The sequence below is a fragment of the Mesoplodon densirostris genome, chromosome 11 (assembly GCF_025265405.1).
Source record: "Mesoplodon densirostris isolate mMesDen1 chromosome 11, mMesDen1 primary haplotype, whole genome shotgun sequence".
NCBI classification, from domain to species: Eukaryota; Metazoa; Chordata; class Mammalia; order Artiodactyla; family Ziphiidae; genus Mesoplodon; species Mesoplodon densirostris.
The window spans coordinates 50,925,915-50,946,278 of record NC_082671.1 but is presented as its reverse complement, the minus strand read 5'-3'; the positions used below and the strand labels follow the sequence as shown (position 1 = coordinate 50,946,278).

The window sequence follows — 20,364 nt, the reverse complement described above, 5'->3', positions numbered from 1 at the left end:
AGAGTAGGGCCTGTTCAGGAGGGTGAAATTTAGGAGGCTGCCAAATTCTACTCCAGATTGTCTATAGCTATCTTTTTACCCATTTCTTATTCTTCTATGTCTCATTAATAAGGAGCACAACAGCCTTTTTCCTTCAGAGGCAAATGACCACGACAGCATCTTGAGGCTTAGCGGCCTCTCAGGCTCCACATCAGACTCAGGACACAGGAGGCTCTGAGACTACATTTCCCAGAAACCACCGCTCCGCTTGTGGTCTCAGAACAGCCTTTTGAGGGGGCGCGCATGCTCTGACCATTAGCACCAGATTCTCCTCCGCCCCCTACCTCCCCCAACCCCGCGATTGGAGTATTGACAAGTTAGACGCACCCAGCCTTCAGAGTACCTGAAAGGGGTAAGCAACAAGACCGGAGCTTTTGGCTTTCACCCACTCCAGGCACCCAGTCTTTCATCACCTCTTGTGGTAGTCCCGGGACCCCACATCGTCCCTCTTTTTGATGCCCGTCGTCCTTTGAGGACGGAAGTCTGCTGCGTGCGTCCCCTCAGCCTTAAGACAAGAAGGAGGAGCCAAAGCCCCACAAAAGGGGCTTTGGCGAATCTTCATGGAAATTATTCTTGCAGCTTGCATAATTTTAGTTTTAAGTGTAGTAGGTGGGGAGAAAATTGTTAACAAGAATGAGATAAGCAGTCAATTTTTTATCCAATTGTAATGCACAAGTGCAGTTGCAGGCCTGAAAGGCCCGCCCCGTTACCAAGGCAACATAAATAGCCCAGGGACAAAAATTTCTCTTTTCTTTCATTCTCAGTTCAACAAACACTGGTAGAAGCCCATCAAATAAGATCTGGCCCCTGTTCCTAGAAGACGAAGTAAAGATGACAGTTAATTGATAAATATTTATTAAACTCCTATGTCGGCAACACATTAGACACGGAGGTAAAACAATGAATAGAAGTGCTGCCCTTGCTCTCCTGCAAACTATTCTAAGACAGAAGCGATGATTGTTGTGATGTGTGGTATGGGAACAAAAGGCAAAGACTCCTAACCCAGAACGTTAAAATGGAGGGGGAGAGAGTCAAGGAAAGCCATCCAGAGAAAGTGATGGATGTGAATTAAGTTCTGAAGTGACCTATATTTGTAAAGAACTTCAGTCCTCATTATCTGTACACAAAATTAAAGTCCAAAAAAAAATTAAAGTCCAGATGATTAAAGAGCTAAACATTAAAAAAAAGTAAAAGTATTAAAAGAAAATATAGGATACTAATACTCTTTTTATGATCTAAGGCAGGGAAACAAGTCACAAAACTAAGAAGTCATCAAGGAGAAGACTGATAAAACTGACAACATAGAACATACTGTATAGCACAGGGAACTCTACTTAATGCAATGTGGTGACCAAAATGGGAAGGAAATCCAAAAAAAAGGGGATATATGTATATGTATAGCTGATCCATTTTGCTGTACAGTAGAAACTAACACAACATTGTAAAGCAACTATGCTCCAATAAAAATTAATTTTAAAAAACTGACAACATAAAATTAGAAACTTATCAATAACAGAAGATACCATAAACAAGGTTAAGAGACAAGAGAAAGACAAGGAAAAAGATATCTGTGTCATGCATGAGAGCAATCAACATCCAGATGTTTGTGCCCACCAGCCAAAAGTACCAGGAAACACAACAGTAGGCAAGCAGAGTTGAGTCTAATACTTACTGCAACAAGGAAGACTGCACACCATGGGCAACAGGTGGAACATTTCCGTAAGATGGGGTTAAGAGGGGATTGTTTTGTGGTTTGGGCTTGTGTTACATTTGCGGAGAGTCTGTCAGAAATGGGGGCAATTCTCTGACTGGATATCTTAATTTTTATCTAGGAGGTGAGAAAAGCCGAATGGAGCTAAAGCTGTAATTGTAAAGCAGCAGCAGGCCCTCCTGTTCCCTGGGAGAAGGGGATGTTTGGTCATTTTTTGTGATTTGTACAGTGTTCTTGTTTTTATCTGTGCTCAGACAATTTCAGAACAGTTGTATTTTTGTCCTGCTCCATTGGAATCACAGAATAACCTTGTCTGATGTTGGTTATTCTCTGTAGTTGTTTATATTAAGTAGGGAACGCCTGGGCCTAGGTACTAGTTGCAGGCTAGCTCCTCCTATCCGACACCTGTCATTTTTGTTTCTTGTAGAAGTCAATAACAAAACAATAGACAACACAATAAAACATTAGGGAAGGATAAGAACAATAATTCACAAAAGAAAAAATAAAAATGAATAATTAAACACATGAAAAGATGCTCAACTGCACCAATAGGAAAATGCAAATTAAAACAGTAAAACACTGTCGGTGTTAATTTAAATCGGTGCAGGCTTTTTGGATGGCAATTTGACAGTAGCTACCAAAATATTATATGCAAGTACCTTTCAACCAGGAATTCCATTTCTTGAAATCTCTCCTAGAGAATTATATGCACATGTACACAAAGAGGAATATAAAAGGATATTTATTGTAGCATGTTTATAATAGTAAAAACTGGAAAACCTAAATAACTGGCAAAAAGGAATAATTCACAGTAGTTTAAGTTTGATCTTATTTAACCTTCTGTTATTTAATTTTAAAAAAAACACTTGAAAGTCACTATTTATGGCTCTAAGTAGCAACATAGGAACACAATTATGCCATAACATTTAATAAGGAAAGCAGCATTCATAGTTATACATCAGTATGATTCTATTTTTTAAAAAACTTTCCAAAGGAAAAAAAAAGATTTAGGAAATATCCTAAATACGAATAGTATATTTCAATGGCGGGGCTATGGGAAATTTTTTCCCTTCTTTCTAATTTCAGTATTTCCAAACTGTGATTAATTAGTATTCATTTCTTTTGAATAGGAACATTTAAAAAATGTAGCAGCCTACAACATGTCAGCAAGTACTAATCCAGACTAGCTGGACTGGCTAAATGATTGTCAAAAAATAGTCCCTATGCAGAGAAGAGTTCACAAGAGAAAACAAGATTTTCCAAAAGTACCCAGACTCCATGACCCATTTTAAAATCTGGTTGCTCTTATGCACAGGTGCTGCCATGTTCCAAACTGATTTAGTGACCCTGGTGACATGTTAATACTGCTTTATAAAGCTTTTGTTATTTTTAATTACCAAGCATCAGGCCCTCTTATTTTTATCACTGAGCCTTACCCAAATCCTTGGCTTTATTCCAATTCTGAGCTTTGCCAAATAGGGTCAAGGACTGGGTGAGATTTCAGGAATGAGGTTAGGGAAAAATGTGTAATATACTAATAGGATATTAATCTATTCATGATAAAATATTTAAAACTGTTTCTATATGCTTAACTTTCACTGAAGCTTAATTTTCATATTTTCACTTCCTTCTGGAATGTCTCCTTTTATTAACTCAAATGCAAAATGCTCAAAGCCAAATATATCATTTCCTCTCACCATGAGCCATTATTTAATAATTAACACAGAACTTTGAGAAGAATATGATCAAACTTCAGGCCTTTTAAAATTTTGACAAAAGTGTATCCCACAGTTGCAGATATCATCTGAGCTTATGCAAGTAATTCCACCATAAATAAGAAGAGAATAGAAAATGTAACCAAGAAACAAGTCTAAGGAAGTCCAACTGGTAAAGAGGAGTAAGAGCAGGGCTCACACATATTTCAGGGTTATGGTATGGTAAGGGTCAGGCTCCAAGTGAAACTGCCACATAGACTTTGAAATGGTTTTATAGAGAGGGGTAAGAATAAGGGCTTCAGTGGGTTTGCTGAAGTTCACTATATAACACTGTGATGACAGGTTAAACTTGATGGTAGAAAGCTTATGAGCATAATCAAAAGTTTAGACCCAATTAGAAGATATAAGCAAAGTACAGCTGCTGTAATATGACTGGTTCCAAACAGTATTATAACTACATTGCTGGTACAGTTCTAGAGAGTGAGATGAATGGGCAACTTCAATTGGGTAAAAGGATATTCTCATATCCTTATGAGAATAATAATAGTGATAACAATAAATACAATAACCAACAGTTTTGAAAGCTTAATAGGTCATAAGGCCATGATAAGTGCTTTACATTCAATCATTTAACCAATATTTATTGAGCACCTGGTATGTGCTAGTAGGCACTGTGCTAGTGAGAATAGGGGGGTTAACAACTTGGACAAGATTCTTGCTCTCACTGGGCTTATTTTCTAGTAGAGCTCATGAGTTATCTTATATAATCCTTCCAACAATGTCTCATAGGTATTATTAAACCTATTTTATAGATAAGGAAACCTGATGAACAGAGAAATTAAACAACTTTCTAAAAATCACAAAGCCAGCAAGTGTCAGAGTTGAGAAATAAACTTAGATGGCCTGACTCCAAGGTAACTTTAAAACCTTTATGTTATGATCATGGTTAATTAATCAAGGGCAATAAAATATTTCTATCTACATGTATATCAAGGAGTTCTTATACTGCTCAAAATGCAAAACTTTTGAGGGGAGAAGAAAGTTCCCAAAAGGAAAATTTTTTCTTAGGTCCAAGACCAGTTAGAGAGCCCTCCAACACTTATTTGTGATAGCCTAAATTTTAGAGTTCAACAACAAGAGCAAAGCAAAATTACCTTTTATAATTTCTGAATTAGAAACATCAAATGAGGTTTTTATAAGTGAAATGTGGTGAGAAAGAAAAAAAAACTACCCTTAATATCCAGGAACCGATTTGATACAGCTAAGCTATGTTGTCCCTGGACATAAACAATGTCACAAGAACATCCACTTCAGATAAGATTATTCAACAACCCCACAAAATATTTCCCTGTCACCTAAATGAATGATTGCTTCTTCTTTACCATTATAGCTTTATCTTTGCTCTAGTTTGCTCTCCCTATAGATAAAATTTATTGAGATATCCAATCATAGTGTTGTCCCTGCTTTTTTTTTTTTTTTTTTTTTTGCGGTACGCGGGCCTCTCACTGTTGTGGTCTCTCCCGTTGCGGAGCACAGGCTCCGGACGCGCAGGCTCAGCGGCCATGGCTCACAGGCCCAGCCGCTCCGCGGTATGTGGGATCTTCCCGGACCGGGGCACGAACCTGTGTCCCCTGACCCCGTGTCCCCTGCATCGGCAGACGGACTCTCAACCACTGCGCCACCAGGGAAGCCTGTCCCTGCTTTTTGACAGCACCAAATCTAGAATGTCCGCTTCCTTAGACTCTCCCCAAAATTATCAAAGTCAAAATCCCAGAATAAGTTTTTGCGGCTGGGCCCGTGAGCCATGGCCGCTGAGCCTGCACGTCCGAGTGAGACGGCCCGCGTACCAAAAAAAAAAAAAGTAACTGGTGATAAATTCCACTATACATGTATTGACCCTATATTATATGCAAGGTAATGTGTTAGGTTCTAGGAAGTATTTGTGCCAAGGAGCTTATAATCTACTGAGGGACAAAAGGAGCACACTAATGAGGCACAAAATGCTTGAATTTTAAGCAGAAGCAAAGGTTATATTATATTGAGGGAAATCAGAACAACTTCATGAAGAGGTATATTTTGAACCTGGTCTCAAAGTAGAAGAGAATTTATGATTTCCACATGTTGAAATGAGAAAGAGGATATTAAGAGCTAAGGTAAAAGACTACTGTATTTGCTTTCTTAAATGATAACAACACTGTCTATAAAGCACTGAGCGCTCTAGAAATATTAGCCTTATTTATTCCTCAAAATATCTACATTTTGTAGATGAAATTGAGAGGGGTTAAGTCACTTCCCCAAGGTCACACAGCAAATAAGTGACAGAGCTGTGATTCAAACCCAAGTCGGCCCAACTCCAAAGTCTATGCTCTTAAGCATTACAACAGTGCAAGCCAGGCTTTGTGGCTGAAGTTTGTGCTCTGACTCTTTGAACTGGGCTCCAGATCCCAAGCAATGTGTTGATATAAACTGAATTTCATTTTTCTGAACTCCATTTTCACTTCTCATTCCTATTTCATCTCTGGGCCAAAGTAAAGAAACAGAGATATCTATGAAGAATTATCGGGCCTCCCTGGTGGCGCAAGTGGTTGGGAGTCCGCCTGCCGATGCAGGGGATGCGGGTTCGTGCCCCGGTCTGGGAGGATCCCATGTGCCGCGGAGCGGCTGGGCCTGTGAGCCATGGCCGCTGGGCCTGCGCATCCGGAGCCTGTGCTCCGCAACGGGAGAGGCCACGGCAGTGAGAGGCCCACATACCGCAAAAAGAAAAAAAAAAAAAAAAAAAAAAAAAGAATTATCCTGCAGACTCAAGCCTTGGTCAAGCCAATTATAATTGATGTAGTACAAGTTTCCATAACCTTATGTCAGCACTAAGCCTATAGGAAGCCAGACCTTCAGAGAATCATAGTATTAGGAAGAATAACCTTGAAAATCAAATATTTCTGGGATGTCAAGCCTGTGGTCTCCAAACCTGTAGAAATTCATAAACAATTTTCAATATTTCAAATGTTCTCATAGAAATCACATAGCTATCTAAGTCTGTGCAGGCTAAATAAAACCTTGTTTTTTGGTTTTGACTGACATAGCAACTCAGGGTGGCAATCATGTTTATCTTATGCTAATCAGAAACAAAAATGTCTTTAATTAATAAGAAATAGAAAACAAATAGTTTCTTAATAAATATGGTATGTACCTTACAAGACAGAATCTTTCAAAGCATGAGACCCAAGGAGGAAAAATAGTAACGAGTTAGGGTTCCTGATGGTCTCACTGCTGTAGTCAACCTGCCCATTTTGAGGATACCTAGGCTTGGAGAGGTGAAATAATTTGCCCAAAGCTATTCTCCTAGGGAACACAGTTCAGCAAAGGTATGTAAACAAGTGTTTTTTACTGTGTTAAAATATACATAACATAAAGTTTACCATCTTAACCATTTTTAAGTGCACAGTTGAGTGGTATTATATATACATTCATTCACATTATTGTGCAGCCATCACCACCATCCAACCCCATAACTTCTTCATCTTGTAAAACTGAAACTCTATACCTATAAACAATAACTCCCCATTCTCCCCTCCCACTCATCCCTGGCAACCACCATTCTACTTTCTGTCTATGATTTTGACAACTCTAATAAGTACCTCATATAAGTGGAATCATACGGTATTTGTCTTTTTGTTACTGGCTTATTCCATTTAGCATAATGTCCTCCATGTCCTCCATAAGGTTCATCCATGTTGCAGCATATGTCAGAATTGCCTTCCTGTTTATGGGTGAAAAATATTCATTAGATATATATACCACATTTTGCTTATCCATTTATTCATCAATGAACATTTGGATTGCTTCCATGTTTTAGCTATTGTGAATAATGCTGCTATGAACATGGGTGTACAACTATCTCTTTGAGACCCTGCTTTCAATTCTTTTGGATATATACACAAAAGTGGAATTGCTGGATCATATGGTAATTCTATTTTTAATTTTTTGAAGAACGATACTGTTTTCCATAGCAGCTATACCATTTTATATTCCCACTAACAGAGCACAAGGGCTCCAATTTTTCCACATCACTTGTTTTCTGTTTGTTTGGTTGTTTGTTTGTTTTCAGCAGTAGCCATCCTAATGGGTGTGAGGCTGTATCTCATTGCAGTTTTGATTTGCATTTCCCCAATGCTTAGTGATGTTGACCATCTTTTCATGTGCTTATTGGCAATTCCTATATCTTCTATGAAGAAATGTCTGTTCAAGTCCTTTGCCCATTTTTGAATCAGGCTGTTTGCTTTTTTGTTGTTGAATTTTAGGAGTTCTCTGTATATTCTGGATATTAATCCTTTATCAGATATATGATTTGAAAATATTTTCTCCCATTCTGTAGGTTGCTTTTTTACTCTGTGGATAGTGTTTTCTGTTTGTTTGTTTGTTTGTTTGTTTGTTTGTGGTATGCGGGCCTCTCACCGCTGTGGCCTCTCCCGTTGCGGAGCACAGGCTCCGGACGTGCAGGCTCAGCGGCCATGGCTCACGGGCCCAGCTGCTCCGCGGCATGTGGGATCTTCCCGGACCGGGGCACGAATCCGTGTCCCCTGCATCGGCAGGCGGACTCTCAACCATTGTGCCACCAGGGAAGCCCGATAGTGGTTTTTGATGTACAAATTAAAAAAATTTTTGTAAGTCCAATCTGTCTATTTTTTCTTTTGTTACATGCCTTTGGTGTCATATCCAATAAATCATTACCAAGTCCAATGTTGTGAAGCTTTGGTCCTACGTTTTCTTCTCAGAGTTTTATTATTTTAGGTCTTACATCTGGGTCCTTGATCCATTTTGAATTAATTTTTGTATATGGTATTAGGTAAAGGTCCACCTTCATTCTTTTGTATATGTAGATATATAGTTTTACCGGTGCTATTTGTTTAAAGACTATCCTTCTCTAGTCAATGACCTTGGCACCCTTATCAAAAATCATTTGACTGTGTATGGGAGGGTTTATTTCTGGGCTCTCTATTCTGTCCCAGTAGTGTATATGCCTGTCTTTATCTGCACAGGTATTTTAAACCATAGGGCAATAGTGTTCTGTGACTGCTTATTCTTTAGATCAGAGAAGAATGTGAAGCTGGTGGCTGGCCTGAAGGTGGAGAGGTGTGTTTTTTGTAAACTTCAGTAGCCTTCTCTGAGAATGAATAATATCAGTCATTATGTTCAGTCAGGTTTTTTCTGCTATTAGAGAAATATTAACCCCTATCTGTTACAGTTTTTATAAGAATAACATATAAAATAAACCACTCATTTAGTAGAATGCCTGAAATTCAGTAAATTTTACCTATTAGATATGCTAGACAAGTAGTTCTCAAAATGTGGTCCCCAGAACAGCAACAGCATCAGCTGGGAATTTATTAAAAATGCAAATTATTAAGACATAAAGATGGCTAACAGGTACAGAAAAAATGCCCAACATCACTAATCAGGGAAATACAACTCAAAACCACAATGAGCTATCACCTCACACCTGTCAGAGTGGCTATTATCAAAAACACAAGAAATGATGAGTATTGGCAAGGACATGGAGAAAAGGGAACACTCGTGCACGGCTGTTGGGATTGTAAAGTGGTGCAGCCACTATGGAAAACAGTATGGAGGTTCCTCAAAAATTAAAAATAGAACTACCATATGTTCCAGCAATACCGCTCCTAGAAATTAATCTGAAGAAAACAAAAACACTAATTAGAAAAGATATATGCACCTCTAATTTCATCACAGCTTTATTTACAATAGCCAAGATATGGAAGCAACCTAAGTGCCCATTAACAGGTGAATGGATAAAGATGAGGTATGTACATGTGTACACACACACACACACACACACACACACACACACACAATGGCATATTACTCAGCCATAAAAAAGAATGAAATCTTGCCATTTGCGACAACATGCATGGATGTGGAAGGTATTATGCTCAGACAGAGAAAGATAAACACCATACGAGCTCACTTATCTGTGGAATCTAAAAAAAAAAGCACAAGCTCATAGATACAGAGAACAGACTGTGGTTGCCAGAAGTAGGGGGTGTGGGTGGGTGAAATAAGTGAAGGGGGTCAAAATGTGCAAATTTCCAGTTATAAAATAGCTAAGTCATGGGGATGTAATGTACAGCATGGTGACTAGAGTTAACTATACTGCATTGCATAATTGAAAGTTGCTAAGAGTAGATCTTAAAAGTTCTCATCATAAGAAAAAAAATTTTGTAACTATATATATAGACGGTAACTAGACAATATATACAAATATAGAATCACTATGTTGTACACCTGAAAATAATATAATGCTATATGTTAATTATATAAAAACAATCAAAATGCAAATTCTTGGGCCTAACCCTAAATGTACTAAACCAGAAACTTCTGGAGTAGGACCCAGCAATGTTTTTTTAACAGGCTCTTCAAGTGATTCTAATATGTATAGCCAAAGTTTGAGAATTAGTTCCCAGCATGACAAAAACAAAAACCGAAATTCTCCTGAAGATATATTTACAAGTATCTTGTTTATCATTTATACATTCTCAAAGGCATAAACTAGCAGTAATACTGGGAGTTAATTTTAATAACACTGCTTGTTAAAACTTGCTGATGGGCAGGAGAATGAGGTAAAGAGAAAGCCTGAGTGCTCAAGGCCACTACAAGCACGCTAAATGGAGAGCCTGTAGTGGGAAAGAACATCAAAAGGCGGAAACGCAGGAAGGGAAAGGGTATTTTCGTTAATTATTCAGAAATCTCTAAGCGCTGGGGAAAGGCCGTCTCCTGGCTCTGCCCACGCCATTCATTCTGACTAAATGCCTTGTTTCCTTTTCTCTGCCCAGCCTAGTCCTTTGATAAGCAACTCTTCCTCACCTCAGGAGTCTCCTCAGCCGTCCACTTGGCCAGCGTGTTCCTCTCCCCGGCCTAGCGAAGTAACCTTTGTTCTCTGCGTTCCTTTTGCTCTTTGGCCTTACCCCAATAGAGACTTTTCACGCCTTAACTGTTTGTCTCTCGGCACGTGCTCTTCGCCAGTGGTTACCAATTTCCTTCACAATTCCCGTGCTAGGCTCTGAGGAGCCTCCTACCTCCCGCCTCGGGGCAAAGGGTGGGAACACAGCAGGGGCGGGGCCAGGGGAAAGCTGCTCTCATTGGCCAACATTTGCTTCCCCACCCCCCCACCTCTGGGAAGTGGGGGGTTCCTGGGAGGGGAAGCACTGCCCTAATTACTGGGCTTCACTGCTATTGGGCACATGGTTTCCCTGGTCCTCAAGGCACTGGGTTACCTTCCTCTGTGGGCGGGGCAGCTCTGGGAGGCTCTACCCTCTCTCTGAAAGAGGTTTTCTGGAAACCATCGTTTTAATGTGGATTACTCTGAGCTCCTGAGGCCCCCGCAACCTCACTGGCAGGCCTTCTGCCTACATCACTCACAGGACTTCCTGTTGTGACCCCTCGCTTCTGGAGGTGCGAAAGATTAAGAATTTTTGAAACCGGTTTTTAGAAGACCCGTTAATGGAGGTTTTCTGACGGTTTTTTGATGTTCTTTCCCACTACAGGCTCTCCATTTAGTGTGCTTGTAGTGGCCTTGAGCACTCAGGCTTTCTCTTTACCTCATTCTCCTGCCCATCAGCAAGTTTTGACAAGCAGTGTTATTAAAATTAACTCCCAGTGTTACTGCTAGTTTATGCCTTTGAGAATGTATAAATGATAAACACTATGGAAGGAATGAAAGAGGCAGATGGAGATTCATTATGTAATCAGTGCGGGTAAAGTGAACAGGAGGAAGATTCACTTTTTTGAGAAAATTTCTCAAATTTTCTTTGAGAAAATTTCCCTGTCTTTTATGGATTGAAAACCCCTACATCTCTGTGACCACGGGAGGAGCAGTCCTCCTTGGAGTCAATTTATTTGGGCATTCTTTCCCTGTCCTTAATTTTCTCTTTCTAAAAAAGTCCTGCCCTAACTTCTTCAGAGTAGATGCTTTCATTTTTAAGGCTCCTTTAGGAATACTCTTATTTATTTATCTATTTTTATAAATTTATTTATTTTTTATCTTTATTTTTGGCTGCATTGGGTCCTCATTGCTGCGCACAGGCTTTCTCTGGTTGCGGCGAGCAGGGGCTACTCTTCGTTGCGGTGCTTATCATTGCGGTGGCTTCTCTTGTTGCAGAGCACGGGCTCTAGGCGTGCGGGCTTCAGTAGTTGTGACACGTGGGCTCAGTAGTTGTGGCATGCGAACTCTAGAGCGCAGGCTCAGTAGTTGTGGCGCACGGGCTTAGTTGCTCTGCAGCATGTGGGATCTTCCCGGACCAGGGCTCGAACCTGTGTCACCTGCATTGGCAGGCGGATTCTTAACCACTGCGCCACCAGGGAAGCCCCTATTTATTTATTTATCTGTAGCACTTTTTGTATTTTCCACATTCTTAACAATACACCTATATGAATCAGAAAAATAGGATATAAATATTACTTGAAAAGAAAAATAACTGTTGAAGTTCAGAGGCTGCAGACAGGGCAGAATTAGTTTATCTAACATATTGTTTCAATTTTTTAGGACTCAAGGTGCCTTCTTCAACCTTATCCAGCTACAGGCAGAAAGAAACTTGGTACTGTATCTTAAGGATCTTAAGGCAACTGAATCCTGGCGAAAGGACCCAGGTGAGGAACATATAAAGAATGGCTAGATAAAAGCAACTAGTAGATCAGGAAAAAGGAGCAGCTGTATCTGAAAGTTCTTAAAGTGCCGAAATAATAGTTCTCAGCAGACTAGGTATTTTATCTGTAGTCTGGTCCTTTTCTTCTGGAAAGTCATATTTTAGAATTCTGATATATGAAATGAATGTGATTTTACCCTCTTTTGGATAATTAAGGCCTTTGGATACTAATCCTGAAACCTAACTTTTTTTGCTAGTGTTTAAACATACTTTATTGACAGAGACCCTAGAGGCTTTTTCCCTATTGGTTTTAAAAATAGTTAAAAAATTAGTTTAAACCATAACTTTTATTCTTTTGATGGTTGAAGGAGGAAGCATATAAGAAAGTGGGACAGGAACTATGAAGGGGAATGTTTCCCAAGCATCCAATAAGGGAAACTGGAAATGAGTGGCAAAGAAAGAGTACCTCAGTTTTCCTGAAATCTATGAAAGGTGGAATCTGATAGGCCAACAGGAATCCAGTGTAAGAGGAAAAACTTGCCAAGTATTTTATATATGAAAACTTTGGGTTGATTTTAAGTTGGAGTTATCCTTGAGTGTTGGACCATCATATCTGTTGTTTTAGAAGAGCAGTGTAGTTGTTGAAGGACAAAACTACTTCTGGTGGTGATGAGGGTGGGGATTGAAATGTGTGGGATTTGTTTCCAGCACGTGCTGTTTTGTGTCAGTTTATGCTAGATAAGTGATTCTCTAGCACATAATATGAATAGTAGAATTCTATGTTTTTAATAGTATAACTTCTGAATCAGTTTAAGTGCTTTGTAAAGTTAGTTCTTTAATCTGTTAAGTTTGTAGCCATCTTGCAGTTGTAGTATTGGTAGATAATCCAGATTTCTAGCCTGGGTCCACAGGTCCATGTATTTATTTCTTTTAGTATTTGTAGAGAAGGTTGCACCTCTTTTTGGCATATTTTTGTATATTAGCATCAAAGGAGACTTTTTTGTATAATACTTAGCTGTAAAAATAATTTCAGAACTCTCATATATATTGATATAGAGAATTTGTCCCCAAGAGGCAGGGGGTGGTATGAGGCAAGACTATGCATGAGCTTCCAGCTCATGCTTAATTGTCCCATACAATTTCACTTACCAGACACAAACTCAAAAATAAAGTTATTAAGAATTTTAAGAATTTTTAGATAGCAACCTCAGTATTAAACTTCATGCATGGAGCCCTGTGTGACTGCACTAGTCACATGACCAAGAACCTGGCCCTGCTAATTACATTAAAGAAATTTTCTCCAGTGTAAAAGATGAGGGATACACACTCGTTATGTATTCCTGCTGGGTTATTTATCTTGTGCAAAATAGAAGGCTCATTCACACTGATGACATTCAAAGTGTTTCTCCGTGGTGTGACTGCTCATCCATTACCTAAAGATAGAGAAATTGCCCCCTACTCATTGGTAACATTCGTAAGATTTCTGTCCAGTGTGAATTCTCTTAGGTTGTCTAAGGGATGAAAGATCAATAAGTGCTTTTCAACACTCATTGCATTCATAGGAATTCTCCCCACTGAGTACTCTCTTATGCACAGTGAGCAAAGAACTTCAGTGGAAGGATTTTCTGTACTGATTACATTCGTAGGGCTTTTCTCTGATGTGATTTGTCATGTTTACTAGGGGATGAAGTAGCACTGAAGGCTTTCCCACAGTCACTGAATTCCATTTTGTGTTCTGTTGTACACAGTAAGGGAAAAGCTACTCCTGAAGGATTTTTCATATTGATTACAAACATAGGGTTTTCTCCAGTGTGAGTTCTCATGAGTGCTCCCTGAAGATTGTTCCACAATCATGGCATTCATAGAGTTTCTCACCAGTCTTCTGTGTGCAGTGCAGGTAGAATTTACACTGAAAGCCTTTCCATATCAATTACATTTATAGGGATTGTCCCCAGTATGAATTCTCGTGCCCTCCAGGGACAGATCTAATGCTAAAGACTCAAAAACACTACTTATGTTCATAGTGTTCTATTCTAGTGTGAATTCTCATATGTATCCAAAGGGATGAGTGATAACCAAAGGCCTTCCTATAGTTCTTACACTCTTAGGGTTTCTCTTCATTATATATTCCCATATGCATAGAAAGTTAAGAGTAGTACTGAAACATCTTCCACATTAATTACATTCACAGCATTTCTCACCAGTAGGAATTTTCTTGTGTTGAGTAAAGGAGGAAAAACCCTTTCCTCCTGCAGTGTCCCTCCAGTGCCATCTACTGACAAGGCTTAACATCATGTCAGCTGGAAAAGGAAAAATATTTAAAAGGCCCAGATCCATTTTCACATATCCAGCAACAAAGGGTGAATTTGGTGGAGAGGCAATAAACTGGTAACTGGAATAGCTAGTATGGTAGAAATGATGGTAGGAAAAGGAGAATATGTATTGCTTGTTCAAAGCTTTGATTAGTGAGATGATATAAGAAAAGAGAGATGGTGCTGCAATTTCTCTTCCCTAGGTGGAAGAGGAAAATTTGAGATCCTTGTTGGGTTTACTTGTGAGGTGTGGAGAATTCTCATTCTGACATTTTTCTTTTATATACCATTTACCTTCTCATCTGTAAATGTGAATAATATCCACTTTTCAGTGTTATTGAAAGAATTAGTGATAATTTATAACTAATTATAATGCCTGGTTCATAGGCCTTCAATAACTAGTAGCTCTTCTTCCCTAGATGGATCAAAGGCTGACAAAAATCCACGGGAGAGTAGTTGTGTTAAAATTTAAAAATGGGTGTTATTTTCCCAGGAAATGGAAAATTGTTTTTTGAATTGAAATATTTAGAACTGGAATTTTGAAGAAAAACTTGGGGGAAGTTATGCAGTACAATACAAGAATGTGTATTGTTAAATGGGAATGCAAATAAAGCCTGCGTTTGGCTGTATTCTTTAGCATGGACATTTATTTACATGGTTACTCAATTTGGTGGAAAGCAATTTTTAATAAGTGAATTCAATTTTGTGGAATTTTAGGTGTTTAGAGATTAGGATAGAAATATAAATGAATTCAATTTTGTGGAATTTTAGGTGTTTAGAGATTAGGATAGAAATAAAATTCTTCATGGTGGGATTGGTATATCAAATTGGGCATGTAGGTACGAGATGTTTTAATTCTTGGACTATAGGAGTTAACATATACATGGTAAATGATTGCTACTTTGCAAATTTCTATTTCTGCTTTGGCTTCATTTGTACAGTATTCTGGGAATTTGAAAAGGGGTGGATGGCTGGGAATTATGATAACAGAATTGAATGATGCCCAGAATGTAGTGTTATTGGGGAGCAGCATGACTGTGTCTTAGGATTTCCCAAGCCTCATGTTGAAAGTATAAATCCTCAGAGAAATGGGTTTTCAGCTTGAGATTTAACTGACTGTAGTAGAACAGTTCTTAGATGTCCCATATTTTAGACTCATGGAAAGACTTAACTATTAATAAGCCTTGGATGAAAGGCTTAATTTGTATAGCATATCTTTGTTTGGGTTAGGATTTTAGTAATACCAAAGCCCATATTTCTTTCTTGCTGTCATTTTTTGGGGGGATATAGATTTTATGTATGTGGGGATGGGTATGCTTAGAGCTTCTTGGGAGGAGTTAGAGAGACCAGATCTTCATATCTGCAGGCTAATTGCTGAGAGGTTTGCCTGGTCCTCCAGTAAGATCACCTGGATCTAGATTCTCTGTACTCCCTTCTGAACAGTTGTGCTGAGGATTAAAATGATGAATGTCCAATTGCCAGACTGTCTCCATGCTTTTAAGGAATCTTGATATTTTATCTTCGCATTCCTTTTTGTGAAACCACTTTAGTCCTCCCGAAAGCCATGAGTGGACTAGTGGGCTTATTTGCTCAGATGACTGTTATGGGGTTATTTGCATTAAAGTGGAAGGCACAATAGTAGTTCAGGAAAGGAAAAGGGTTTTAGAATATAAAGCAAAATGAGATGGCAAGTTACTTTTGCAAACAAAGAGCTAGCAGTTTAAGGTCAGTTGTAATAGATTGTTGAACAGGTTCCTGTCATTCAGTTTGGGGAGAGATAAATCAAATCAGTGCAAGATAACTGAGTCAGAAAGACCTAGCCCCTGGGAACCCGAGGCCTGTGGATCAGGGAAGGGCAGTGAGATATAGATTGAGGTTAGATCAGAGTGTGCTACTAAATTTTGCTGTGCTCTGACATGGAGTTGTCCTTGGTGAAGTTAGAGTTATACAACTCTGTATGAGGGAATGAGATTAAAAAAACCTTGATGTTCTTAGAATTTAATATAGTAATTAAAGGTTGCTTATTGTCTAAATCAACGAAGATACTCTATAGACACCTCATAGAGGCATGACTACCCCAGAGGAAGGGTCTTGTTTCCAACCAAGGACAAAACGATCTTGCTCTGGAACTTGAAGCAGAAGGATTATGACCAGACATTATTCCCAAGTATGCTTTTTCTTCTCCCCTGACCCACTGCCATCTCCAGCCCCCAGGACTTCCAGAAATTAAGAGCTATTGCTCTTTCTCACAACAGGGTGGTACTGTCCTCTCTAGGTGATAACTTCTAGTTTGTAATCATAGACTATTAAAATTGGAAGGGATAGTTCAGCCTTATATTTCTGGAGCTGGGGTTGGTATTTCCTGATTGGGGGTATGATGTTGGTTTGCACTGACTCTTTTCCTGAAGAAATCATTTTCTCCTGAAGTATGTTTTCCTTTTGGGGTGTCAGATGATGGGGGCTAGCAAGTAGATTTATTCTAAAGAGGGAGGGATTGGTGCTATGGAAAATGTCAACTGGCTTTCTTGTCCTCTGAACCAGCTGAGTGGTGGTGGGGCATTTGTTTCCTACCTCCCATTTTTGGTTATTCCTCTATTACTTACAGCATATTTATATAGAAATCTATGTGAAATGAATGGTTATATATAAGTCAAAATGTTTGCTCTTTTTTGCCATAGGTGTTTTTGATATTTTTTTCATGTATTTCTTTTCCTTTGATTTCTGCCTCTCCCAAAGGTTTCCAATTGGCCTCCTTTCTAACCACAGGGGTATCAATAAACATGGTTGTTTGATCTGGTTCTTTTCTTTCTTTTGCGATGATACCGTTATGTGCAGCCAACCTGTTTTTACCTGGAGTCAGCTGATTTGAAGATCAGACTTCATTGACTTTCCTCCTATTCTCAAAGCAAACACTTTTGTTTCTTTTTTTCTCTGGTGCTTGCCCCATCCTGTGACCACTGGCCTATGCAACCATGAAGAATAGCCAGACCAAGAGACCACACAAATGGGAGAAATCAGCACCATGTGGTTCTGCCTCTCCATCTGGCAACTCTTCCTTGATGCACTGTCCCTGTGCTGATGTGTTAGCCCCTGCCCCTGGAGAGCCTCAGCGTCACAGTACTCTGCCCTGATTGAAAGACGGGGAGAAGGTACAGTGAGTGCTTATAGATACTCTTGATTCTGAGCTGTGATTATAAACTTCCCTCTAGTCTATAATGGAGATGTATAAGGGGGTGGGGAGGGTCAACCTTGGAGAAAAGGAAACGTAGCATAGTAGTTTTAAGAGCTCAGGCCTTAGAATTAAGTAGACTTAGGTTTAAATCCAAACTCTACCACGTACTACTGTGTGACCACTGACATCTGTGTCATTATTATTGTATCTGTCCTTCACACCTTGGCCCTAACCCACCTTTCCAGCCTCATCTCCTGCCACTTCCCTTCTCATTGTCTACTCTCCCCCACCACCCAACACTTGTGTTTTAACCAGGAACTACCTGGGAGCTTGTTGGAAAGGTAAAATCTCTGGATCCATCCCAGATCTAATGTATTGGAATCTGCACTTTATGAAGTAAGTGCACATTAAAGTTTAAGAAGCACTGGTCTAAGCAACTTCCTGGAACTTTGATTCCTGGAAGAAACAATGCCACAGTCTAGCCTATGACTGCTGATTATATGTGAATGTTCTCTGGAAAAGTATGATATGCTTTGCAATTTGAGGTATTCTTTGAATTATTCCCAGCTAAACTGTATCCAAAATAAGAGGTCCACGAGCAGCTAGCTTCCTTGGTTGCCTTCATTTCCAGTCCTTTGAAATTCTTCCTGCTCTTTTCTCCTGATTTTCTGGGAGTTTCCTTCTCAATCCAGAGAAAGCCTCCTCAGCAGCAAGGAACTTAAGCAGACTCAATCAAATGCCTGCTATATATAATGAAGGATAGTGTTAGGTACAGCATGGGGCATAGAAATTCAAAGACTGTCTGACTCTCAGGGACCTTTTTATTTAGTTGGAAAGACATAAACATTCAGAGTAAAATAACTTTGTGCTAATTTTATGCTTTATATTTGAGTAGCCCTTTGTTATCTACCATCACCTCTTTTGAATCTTTGCAATAATTCTATGATATTGGTAGGAAGGGATTATTAAGCCTTTTTATTTTTATTTTAGATAAAGAAGTAGGATTCAAAAATATTAAGGGATTATTAATGTCATACGGCTATTAAAGAGCTAGGATATGTATCCATATTTTCCAGGTCCAGTTTTTTTCCTTTTTTTAAAATATTGTGCCACATTGTACCATCTAATACCAAATTAATTTAAAATAAAGAAAAAACAGTATAGGATTGCAGAAGTAATTGTGGGAGTTAAAAGGAGAGAAATTATTTGACTGAAAGAGTCTGAGGAGGCTTCAGTGAAGGAAGCATTTAGTAGGACTTTGAAAGATGAGCAGGATTTATCTGGACAGGGAAGGGATAGGCAATCCAAGAAGAGGACAAGAAGCAGAAAAGCACAAAGTCTGTTCAGAGAATAATGATTAGACCAGTGTTCTTAGGCTATTTGGAATCTGGATTGTTCCAATCCAATTGAATGAAGCATCTGAACTTCCTAGGTGTGGGAATTATGTTTAGGATAGAGGGACCACAGTGGGTTCTTCCTTTGTGTCATACTCTTGCAAAAAATCTACCGTGCAGAGAGTCAGGGAGATATGACTGCATATATCTATCTGGTGGGACATAAAAGTGGGAGTTTCTCAGCCGGGTTGTCTTTTATAGACTACTACACCTACTTTCTAAAGGCATCGTATTACTTGTGGGTGGTTGGGAGCAACTTCTCTCACTTTGGAGAATGTGGGTAGATGGCGTGCAGGACCACAGGAAAAATAGTGACCTTCAAAAAGCGGCTGAGATCAAGATCAATGAGAAGTATGAACATAAAGAGCAGGAAACAAAACCCTGGACATTATGAAGGTGATTCTTTAGGTCTGCATAGGCTCTGAAAATCCGGATTGGTTTAGACCTAGAAGGAAGTAGCGTCTGATTGGCTATTCAAAGTGAGACAGACCCGCTACCTGCGTGGAATCTGCCGCCCTCTTACTAGGACGTGACTTACTTGCCTTTGTGACGTGGCCCAGCTGGCCTCAGCCTTAGCTCACACCTTGGTGAGTGAGGTCCAAAGCCAGCGGCCCCGCGGAAGTGGGAGCGGGGCCGTAGCCGAAGGGGCCGAGACCATGGGCAAATTCCAACGTGCTGAAGTTAAAACCCAACAGACCACGGAAAATGTCCTCGGGGGACCGCTGAGGCGGCGCCCGCTCTCCGTGCTCAACGTGGCCCAGCTGTTGCTCCAAGCCATCGCTGCGCACAAAGGGCTGACTCTGGCAGTTCTCAAAAAGGAGCTCGGCAATGCCGGCTACAGAGTGCGCAGGAAGGGCAGCCGCCACTCGCGCGAAGGGTCCAGGTCTCGTAAGAAAGGCATCCTCCTCCGGGTCAGCGGCGGCAACGCCGCCGGCTTCTTCAGGATCTGGAAGATTATGAAGTCTAAGAGAAAGCCGGGATGCCCGAGGTTGGAGGAGGGTGTCCGCTCGCCCAGGAGAACCCCTCTGCAGACGCGGAGCCCACGCAGGCGCTGCGGGAGACGCAGGGCGGCCAAGAAGGCCCAGGAAGTGTGGAGACAGAGCTTGAGGGCAGACACGAGGATGAGGATGTTAAGGCCAAGGGCCAGGGAACCGGTGAGTTCCAGAGCCAAGGAGGAAGGGAGGGCCAAGGCAGTGGACGATGGGAGAGGACGGACCGAGAAGGAAGACTTCAGGCTCAGGACCCCCGACGAGAAGAGGCCACGCTCGAAGCCCAGGAAAGCGAAGAAACAGGCCCCGGAGAAGCTGGTAAAATGTACCATCCAGAAGCCAACCTCCGTTAAAGGCCGACAGGGCTTCGAATAG

At 40.1% G+C, this 20,364-nt stretch overlaps 2 protein-coding genes across 2 annotated transcripts in view; one reads left to right on the top strand and one right to left on the bottom strand.

The window, feature by feature from the left end:
* LOC132499536 (olfactory receptor 10AD1) overlaps positions 1-19,658 on the bottom strand; it is a 67,393-nt gene extending 47,735 nt beyond the window's left edge. The window contains 4 exon segments of the mRNA XM_060114195.1: positions 453-544; positions 5,803-5,983; positions 13,761-13,954; positions 19,584-19,658. Of these exon segments, the coding sequence (XP_059970178.1) occupies positions 453-544; positions 5,803-5,983; positions 13,761-13,954; positions 19,584-19,658 (542 nt within the window).
* LOC132499535 (testis-specific H1 histone) lies at positions 19,657-20,364 on the top strand. The gene has a single exon (XM_060114193.1). It carries the CDS (start codon positions 19,657-19,659, stop codon positions 20,362-20,364), a length of 708 nt encoding a protein of 235 aa, XP_059970176.1.

Excerpts from the sequence above, each read along its gene's own strand:
- LOC132499535 (XM_060114193.1), top strand. The coding sequence starts at position 19,657 with ATGGGCAAATTCCAACGTGCTGAAGTTAAAACCCAACAGACCACGGAA.